General features: G+C 38.6%; 1 protein-coding gene across 1 annotated transcript in view; it reads left to right on the plus strand.

Annotated features, from left to right (window-relative positions):
* Positions 1 to 4,613, plus strand: part of LOC102828653 (mitochondria-eating protein-like) — a 67,492-nt gene extending 62,879 nt beyond the window's left edge. The window contains exon 11 of the mRNA XM_006877648.1: positions 4,560 to 4,613. Coding sequence (XP_006877710.1) covers positions 4,560 to 4,613 — 54 coding nt within the window. The remainder of the gene's footprint in view (positions 1 to 4,559) is intronic.
* Positions 4,614 to 10,218: the final 5,605 nt, after the last annotated feature.

The following is a 10,218-nucleotide window of genomic DNA, read 5'->3' on the forward strand; positions in this document are numbered from 1 at the left end:
TTTCCCTCTCCCTCCTTGTATAATGCCCCCATCCCCAGCACCCAAACTTTCCTGTGTCTAATCCCTACCCTGTGCTCCACCTTCCCCTCCCTCCCCTCACCCACCACCAACTTCCCAGCAATCAACAAAGAATTCCCCCTACCCCACCTTTAGTCTCCAAATAGATTTTTTATACCACTGTGGGTCTTAGTCTTTTTCTTAGTCTCCAAATAGATTTTTTATACCACTGTGGGTCAAGGAATATATCATTTCTAGAAAGAAGGATGCATGGGTTCTTTTAATTTTCTTAGACTTTTACTTACTTCATAGTTTAATTTTTATCTTTGAAAAACAAAAAAGCAGCTACTAGAGTTTACATAGTCTTCTGAAGAGAGAAAGGGATGTTTTAGTCAAAAGGCTAGTTTTCCTCTAGGAAAGTTTGGAGAAACTGCTCAGGTCATCTAGATTTAAATACTTTATAAAGGGCATTGTAGGTACGATTTTTTCCCTCCAACTTCAAAGTATGATGCTTAGTCTATTTGCTTATTAGTTCTTGGAAGATTTATTAATAATTTGTCAAAAATATTAACAACAGGGAAAACATTTCTGAAAATTATGAAGATAGCATTCCTGAAAACTATGATTCATCATTGTTCATTGATTCAATCAATATTTAGTCATTGGCTTTTTGGATCAAGACAGGTGGGCACAAGACAGACTAGAAATTTACTGTTTTTTCAAGTTGATATTCTTGTGAAGTATGGGTCCTTTTAATTTTTTCTGCAAATGGAAATCCAGTTTTACCAACCCCATTTTGTTTAAGCGATGATCTTTTCTCTTTTAAATGGACTTGTAAACTTTGTCAAAGATCAGCAGATATGAATCCCACCTTATAATGACATATTGTTATTTGATATTTTGTTGAATTCTGTTGGCTAGAATTCTGTTGAAAACTTTTGCATTGAAATTCTTGCGGGCTATTCATCTGTAATTTTTATTTTTTAAATTTTTTTACAGAATATCTTTGCCTAGTTTGCTACCAAGATTGGCTGACTTCATAGAATGAAATAAGGAGTATTCTTTCCTTGTCTATATTCCTGAGACATCTGAGTCGAAGTGGTGTCAGCTCTCCATTGAAGCCCTCTGTGCTGGGATCTTTTTTGTTGTTGTTAGTTGGGAGGTTTTTTTTTTGTTTTTTTTTAAATGACATTTTCAATTATTTCTTTTATTATGAGCCTATTTAGGTTTTCTGCCTTTGTGTTAGTTTAGGTAGGTAGTATGTTTCTAGAAATTTGCCAGTTTCTTCTAGCTTTTCAATTTTTCATGTTCTTAGGATCGATCCTTTTATCTTAGTTGCCAGAATACAATTTTTCATAATCTTTTATCTTAGCTGGTTCTGTTATTTAGGTTATTTGTATTTTCTCATTTTAGTTTTCTTTGTCAATATGGTCAGTGGTTTGTTGGTTTTATTGATATTCTCAAAGAACCAACTTCTACTCTTGTTGATTCTTTCTGTTGTATTTTTCTCTTTTCTATTTCTTTTTTTTTGCTCTGATATTTTGTTCTTTCTTCTGGTGACTATGGGGTTGATTAATTTTGGTCCTTTTTTGATGTGTACATTTACTGCTATAAATACTCCTGTATATCATGTCCCCAGAGTTTTAGTATGTTCTATTTTCATTCTCATTTGATTTTATGAAGTTTTAAATTTCATTTTTAATTTTTTCTGTTACCCAGTAGTTTTTCAAGTGAGGTATTATTCTGTTTCCCTGTAATTCTCCCCTTGTTCTTTGTGCTATTGGCTTTTAGTTTTATAGTGTTGTGATCAGAGAAGATGTCTTCAATCTTGTTTTAGAAGAGAGGGAGGATGGTGGAGGAGAGCCATATCAGGCAATGCGCCTCTGCTCCAAAATTGTTTCTAGCAATGCAGCTGTAGTCCTAAACTTGCGAGACCTCTCAGCAAAATACAAAGAAAGTACAGAAAACCCCTACAGTTAATCTGATCCATCTCCTTACGAAGTTTGTTGTTGCTGTCCTGAGCTGCTGTGGAGTTGTCAACGTACAACTGAACACATGAATGAAATGCTGTCTGATCCTATGATTGATTGGTTTGCAGATCAGACTGTTGTGATCATAGGCTTTCCCTGGGCTCTTTTTCAGACATAGATCACCAGCCTTTTCTCCCTACTTTGTCTTAGTAAGTTTCACCAACCCATTTGGCACCACTGTTTTTGCTGATAAGTGCCTTCAAGTCAGTTCCAACCCATAGCTACCCTGTATAGGGTTTCTGAGGAATGGCTGGTGAGCTTGAACAGCCGACCTTGTGATTAGTGAAAGTAAAGGTGACAATTGAACAGTGATTCTTCTCTAGCTGCCTACTGGGTTACTGTTTTAGTAATTTAGAGCTGATTAATAGAAATGAGAAACTAGTTCATAGACCATGAGGTAGTCAGTCATTCAAACAGAACAAGGGAACACTGCTGGTTTAAAATCAGGAAAGGTGTGTGCCAGGGTTGTATTCTTTCACCATACTTATTTAGCCTGTATGCTAAACAAATAATCTGAGAAGTTCGGTTATATGAAGAAGAATATGGCATCAGGATTGGAGATAAACTCATTAACAACCTGTGATGTACAGATGATACAACCTTGCTTGCTAAAAGTGAAGAGGACTTAAAATACTTATTGATGAAGATCAGAGACCACAGCCTTCAGTATGAAAAACACAAAAATCCTCATCACTGGAGCAATAAATAACATCATAACAAATGCAGATGAGATTGAAGTTGTCAAAAACTTCATTTTGCTTGGCTCCACCATCAACAGTCATGGAAACAGTAGTCAAGAAATCAAACAATGTATTGCATTAGGCAAATCCGCCGCCCAAAACCTCTTTAAAGTGTCGATGAGCAAAGATGTCAGTTTGAGGACTAAGGTGCACCTGACCCAAGCCATAGTATTCTCAATAGTATGTGAAAGTTAGACAGTGAATATGGAAGACCATACAAGAATCTATATATTTGAGTTATGGTGTTGGAGAAGAATATTAAAAGTACCAGGGGCTGCTAAAAGAACAAACAAATCTGTGTGTTGGAAGAAGTACAACCAGAATGCTCCTTGGAAGCCAGGATGGTGAGACTTCGTCTCTCACAGTTCAGACATATTGTCAGGAAGGATCAGTCTGTGGAGACGGACATCATATTAGGTAAAGTGAAAGGTCAGCAAAACAGAAGACCCCAATGAGATGGATTGGCACAGTGGCAACAGCAGTGGACTCAAATATAGCAACGATTGGTGCTGGACCGGGCAGTATTTCATTCTGTTGTGCATAAGGTCGCTTTTAGTCAGAATTGACTGCATGGCACCTAACAACGACAACAAAATAGAAATACCATAACAAACAAATTTATTCTTTGACAGTTTATGAGGCTAGAAGTCCAAATTTAGAGTGCTGACTCTTTCTGTCAGCCCTGATGAAAGGTCCTTGTCTCCTTCCAACATCTGTAGCCCTACCATTCCTTGAAGATCTCCCTGTGGCTAGGAGCTTCACAGTGCAGGGACCCCAGGCCCAAAGGACACATTCCACTCCTCGCTTTTGTTTCTAGGTCCCTGTGATCTCTGCTGTCATTTCTCTCTTATCATCTCTTGAAAGAAAATACATGTTGCAGACCCCATCCCAGGGAAACTCTCCTTACATCAGGTCGGGCCTGTGATGAGATTAAGGGTATTACATCCCACCCTTAATCCTCTTATTGGTGCGTCACATCAGATCACATCATGGAGGCCATTGCATAACTGCCAGGTTACGTCATTAAGTAGCTGTCAAACCACTGAGAATCATAGCAACCAAGCTGACACATATTTTTTTGGGTGTGGTGTTCCCTAATAGGGCAGAGTTTTGAACTCATGAGATAAAGCATATATAAAGGGTCTTCCAGAGATTATATTATAACTTTAGCTTTAATTAATGAATTATTCTAGTAATCATAATAATTATGATTTTCTGGAAAATGTTGGTTTCAGCATAGCTCCTCTTAGGTCATCGAGCCGAATATTTAGTGAATAATATCAGCCAGGTGGCATCATTGATGGACTCAAGTGTGGCAGCGGTAGTGAGGTTGGCCCAGGATCGAACATTGTTTCGTTCTGCTGTGCATGGGGTCGCTATGAGTCGGTTCCGACTCGACGGCACCTGACAACAACAACAACAATATAATTTAAACTAAAGTGAGTGCATTTGTTTGTACAATAGGAATCCCAATGGCCAGATTTGTGAACAAGAGGAGGAAGCACAGTTCTAAAGTGCCTTTGTTGTTTTTGTTAAGTGCCGTCGAGTCGGTTCTGACCCATAGTGACCCTGTACAGGGTTTCCGAGGCTATAAATCTTTACGGGAGCAGAATGCCTTATCTTTCTCCCAAGGAGCAGCTGGTAGTTTCGAACTGCTGGCCTTAAGGTTCACAGCCCGATTCGTAACCACTACGCTACCAGAGCTGGTGTTAGGAGAAAAGCTATGTCCGATAGTTTCAGCCATTGAACTCCATTTATTGTGTAACTCACATTACACCTTTATATTTTCCAGTTGTCTCGAAGTCGGAGTCCTTCTCCAATAAGGTGTGGATTGCCCAGTAAGTGAAATCTTTTAGCTGGATCATGCCTTCTGCTTTTTAATACTCATTTTAGTACTCAGCGTTGGGCAAAAAATGAATGTTTTGCTTTCTATGGAACATTTTTTCCCTCCACCTCAAGCTTTTAGTTTGTCTTTCACTAATGGTATTGTAGGATAAGCATTTGACTTCAAGGTTGGTTTGAATATCAAGGTCAACAGTTCAAACCCACCATTCACTCCTTGGAAACCCTATACAGGGTGACTGTGAGTTGGAACCAACTTGATGGCATTTAACAACAATAATGTTGGTTATGAATTGGGCTGCGAACCTTAAGGTCAGCGGTTCGAAACTACCAGCTGCTCCGCGGGAGAAAGATGAGGCTTTCTACTCCCGTAAAGATTTACACCCTCGGAAACCCTGTATAGGGTCGCTATGGGTCGGAACCGACTCTAGGGCACTTAACAACAACAATGTTACTCTAGCAATTATCTTCCAAGTTCATAGGTTACATAGGAGGTGCTTCCAATAGAGTTTTTATTGCTATAAACCTAGATGAACTCCCTTCTTTAATTTGTTGTTGTTATATGTTGTGGAGTTGTTTCTGACTCATAGCCACCCTGTATAGTGTGTCCAAGGCTGTAAGTCTTTATGGAAGCAGACAGCCTCATCTTTCTCCTGGAGGGCTGGTGGATTCAAACTGCTGGCTTTGTGGTTAGCATCCCAACCCTATCTCACAATGCCACCAGTGCCCCTTTCCAAATCAATTCTAGGGAAATCACCATAATAATAAATTGTTTACTTTCTTTGTAGGGTTTTAGAATGACCAGTCATGTTCCTGTGCCACAGAATGAACATCTTCAGTAATCTACTCTCCCCCTGCATCTGCCTCGGGTGTCTGCCTCAGACCTCACTTAACATAATGTGAAAAGGCGGTTCTGTGTATCATTCCACACAGAGAGTTAAATGTTTTGGCTAAGCGTGTTTGTAACTTTAGACATTGCATTTTACTTTATTTTATAGATACAAATTCCATTGATTTGATAAAAATGATTACATAGGCGTTTAGGATCACATTCATTTGAAACCAAGTCCATTATACAGGCTCAAGATTTCCATTCTGAAAGACGGGGCTGCTTTAGAGCAAACGATCTGAACAAAAGTGGAAAATCTTAACTCCACAGAGTCCAAAAGACAATACAAGTCAATTTAGTTCACAGACTGATCATGAATGTTGGTATTAGCTTTATTTTAAAAACAATATAGAATGCTTTAATGTATTTGTTTTTAAGAGTTGGATGACAGCCCTTATTTCAGGTTGGGGACCTTGTTCCAGTAGCAGCGATTTAAGGCTCTATCTAGAAAGATGATGATTTAAGAGGATATATTTGTCTTGCTTTTCTGTTACCTTTGGAGCCCCTAGTTTGGCTTAGTTGAGTACCTTATGTTGAAGCCAAGGTAGGTGAAAAATTTTCCTTGCTTCAAGAATGCAAAACAATGATATGAGTAGAAGCCATCTTTGAGGTAGTTGTTAATCATGGTTATCTTCTGCATTGTTACCTATTATTTTAATATACATGTTAAATATAAACCTACCTGGGACCTACTCTTTATCTGTTCTACCTAGTTGTTTGCAAATCTACACATTATATAAACTTTATCTAATTAAAAACAACTAAATTTAAGGCCTAAAACTAGGGGCACCATTTGTTGATCTAAAATGCATTGCATATCCTTTGATTTCTTCACTTTCAACAGTGGTCTTTCAACAGTGAAGGGCTGTTGGAAGTTCAAGATCAAGATAATAATGGAGCAGTGCTTTCTTGAGATAATGCCCTTTTTACCCTGTTTTATTATAAAGGTAGCCTTAAACACAAGCTTCACAAATGATTATTTTATTCATATGTCTTTCAGAGGAAAGCTCTGAGTGGGCCATAACTCAAGTTGCAAACACTCAGTGTTAAATCCAGTGAAAATAATACAGGCACCTTGCCCCTTGTGCTGGGCAGGAGAAATGGAGAGAGATCAGCTCAGGTCTTGCCCCTTGAATCTAATGGTCACCAACTCATTCTGAAACGTGACGTTCATTTTTCTCTCTGTTAGCACATTTATGTAGTCATCACTTCGAGGCTATGTTTTGTGGCCTTGTGCAAGTTACTTCACCTGAGTCCATTTCTTCACTAGAGAGTGAGGAGACTGGATGAGATGAAAGGTTCTCTTGATCCTCCCAGACTCCATATGCCCTTTGATAACAAATATTTTATTGTGGATGATCTGAAATGTAATGTAAAGTTAATATGATCTATGTTGTTGTTAAGTATTATATATTAAATAAATATGATCTATATGCATATATAATTTTAAATATGAGTACAGTGCCCTAGCTCTACAATAAAGCTGAAAAAGGAAAACAATTTTTAACAAAATTAAATGTATTTCAATACAAAAGCTTGGGTATAACCACCCTAGAAAATAAGCTTAAGTAATCAGATGTTTGTGCCTGTGGTAGAATCACCAGCTACAAATACAGACCAAAGTGTGTTGTTGAATTGGCAACATAAATTGCAAAGTGTTGTCATTGAATAGGATTTTGGGAAATGGTGGATCACTCTTGGTAAAATTTCAAGGAAGAAAATACATAGAGTTTTGCCTTGATTTACACAAATAATTGCATTTCTGGAAAATTCAGTGTATATTAAAACCATGTGACATATAACTTTGTGTTTTATATTAAATGCTATTAGGTTCTAGGCTCAGATAATTAACAGGTGTTTTTTTAGTTTATATGTATGTCAGTAAGATATTTGAAAGTCCCATGAGATAGGGAAAAGTTCAAGTCTGCCCTGTGCCTTGTTGGATGTCTTAGCAACCATGGTCATTGTCCTCTAAATGGCAGAAGGATGTCCCAATAATACAGGATTAAAAGACACCCTCACGGATTTCCAAAATAATTTCTGGGAGTATAGTGCCATTCTCCTGGAGATGCATCAAACTATATGTTTTCAGCTCTAAAATTCTGACAGTTCGGGACTCAAATAAGCTGTTTCTGATATATCACTGAGTAATGAGAAAGCTTTCATATTAGAATATCTCCAACCAGGGCTAAATACCTGCCCTAGTTGGAAAAAAGCTCAACATAGCTCATCTAATTTGCTCTGTATCTATCTGATGACTTGCCATTTCTTGAGTTTTGGAGTGAATTGTGCTGGGAAAGTTGAATAATCTAATTTGAATAAAGAATCCATGAAACAAAAGGCTGTCCTATACTTATTGTTTTTGGGTATGCACCTTAACCTTATAGATTTTGAAACACAAAACCTCTTACATTGTAGCCTGGGTAAATGTTAGTCGCCCTGCTATTGAATTTAATATCTGACAATAAAGTTATAGAATTAAGTCCTGGTGTGACACTGTAGGATAAGCACTGGACTGCTATCTGCAAGGTTGGTGGTTCAAAGCCACCAGCCACTCCTCAGAAACCCTATACAAGGTCTCTATGAGTTGAAGCTGACTGGACAGCTTAACTTAACAACAACAATAAAATCAAGAAACAGAGTGCTTCTGTAGCGATGTTGTTAAGTGCTGTATAGAGCTTCTGAGGAGCAGCTGGTGAGTTTGAACCACCAACCTTGCAGTCCAGCACACTAACCCACAGAGCCACACCAGGATGTCGTTGTTGTTGTTATGTGCCATGGAGTCAGTTCCGACTCATAGCAACCCTGTACAGGGTTTCTGAGGCTGTAAATCTTTACAGGAGTAGAAAGCCTCATCTTTCTCCCTCGGAACAGCTGGTAGTTTCGAACTGCTGATCCTGAGGTTTGCAGCGCAATTCGTAACCACTACGCTACCAGAGCTGCACACCAGGATTGTTGTTGTTATGTGCCAGGATAGGATATTTCAAATGACCAACCTCAGTGACGTCCTTGATCCATTTTGATTCTGTAAACCCTGAACCAGGATGGCACATTTGTTCAATAAACATAAACTGTGCACTTGATTAAGTGATTGTGGTAATTCCATGCTATCGCTTAATGGATGAGCTTTAATTTATCTTCAATTCATTATCATTCTTGTCAAACTGCTCTATCTGAATAGTTCTTTATCATGTTTAAAGGAATTTTCATTTCTGTTATTTCAGTTGCTCCTCACAACAAATCCAGAGGGGGTCTCCATGTAATAGGTGAAGGAGCTGCTCATCTCATACACTGTGCAGACTTCTTTCTGTTAAGGCCTTTTTTTTTTTTTTTTTTTTAAAGTTTTTATTGTGGATTGAGTGAAAGTTTACAGGGCAGATCATCAGTTTTACATTCAACAAATCAAACACCTTGTTTCATTACAATGATTATAATCCCCTCCATGTACCATCAGTTAACAGTAATTCTCTCTATTCACTTTAGATTTTTTTTAAAAAAACAACAATCAGGCATATATAATAATTTACACTTCCAAAGGGCACATTCTGCAAGTCTGCCTCTTGGCCATCAGCTCTTAGTCCCTCTCTTCTCATAAATCTAGAATCCTCAGCTGCTACCCGTCTCCATGACCCAATCTCTGCCTCCGTCTCTGGCGTCGCTGCTTCTCTGGATAAGGTCCTGCATTCCGCTTGTGTGCTTCTCCCTTAATGGTCCTAGGATCCTCTGTTTCTGGACTGTAAGATTAACCACTTCCCTGTTTTTGTTACAGAGCTTCTACCTTTACATTTGTGACAGTCACAATTAGTCATGATAACAATTATTCACTATTGAATCATACGAATCTTATCCCCATCTCTTTTCATCAGACCCATCTAGACAAGATGAGAACTATTCAGTGGGGACTCTTTCTTCTCCCCACACTCTTAAACTAAACTTCCTCTTCTCTCTCTTATCTTCAGGTCAACGGGAGTCAACAGACTCAGCCCATTTCTTTATTGCTGCCTTTCCACCTCTTCCATTCATCAGTAGACCAATGTGGTCACCAGCAAGCTTACATGCCTGTTTGTGTGTTCCCTTTGAGTTTCAGTCTTAGAGGGGAGTTTGTCCTGAAGAAACTTGATTACTTACCTTGATGGCTTCCTGGCAAATGGCTTGCTTATTCTTGTAGTAGACAGTCATGCTGACATTTTTGTTTTGGGTTTTTCCTGATGACCTTTCTTTGAAGATGTTATCTTCTGATGTTCTAGTTGTTCCAGGCTGGTCTGCTTGTCCTTGCTAGTGGGAATGTTCCACCTCATAACGTTCTGGATGGGACTCAGGATTCCACCTAAGGCCTATACTCTGCAAAGGCTTAGCAAGAGGCTTACTTCCCTGGGTAAGTTCTAGAACCCCTTTTAGGTATTCCAATCAGTTATATGCTGAAGACAGACTTAACAAGTTTTCTCTAATCATCATGTTTCCCACTTAGGCCATGCAAACCTGTCTCAGTGTTCTGCGATCTATCTTGTTCTTTCACCTCCTCCCCTTTCTTGTTTTTCCTTCCCCAACACCCAAACTAACCCCCCTCCCCCCAAACCCACTGCTGTGGTTACCTTATATCCCATTAACTCTTCCCTCCATTTAAGACACTCTATTTTATCAGAAAGATGTTTACCTGTGCTTTATTGACTATGCAAAGACTTTCGATTGTGTGGATCATGACAAGCTATGGAAAACATTG

This window comes from Chrysochloris asiatica, unplaced genomic scaffold (genome assembly GCF_000296735.1).
Source record: "Chrysochloris asiatica unplaced genomic scaffold, ChrAsi1.0 scaffold00547, whole genome shotgun sequence".
NCBI lineage: Eukaryota > Metazoa > Chordata > Mammalia > Afrosoricida > Chrysochloridae > Chrysochloris > Chrysochloris asiatica.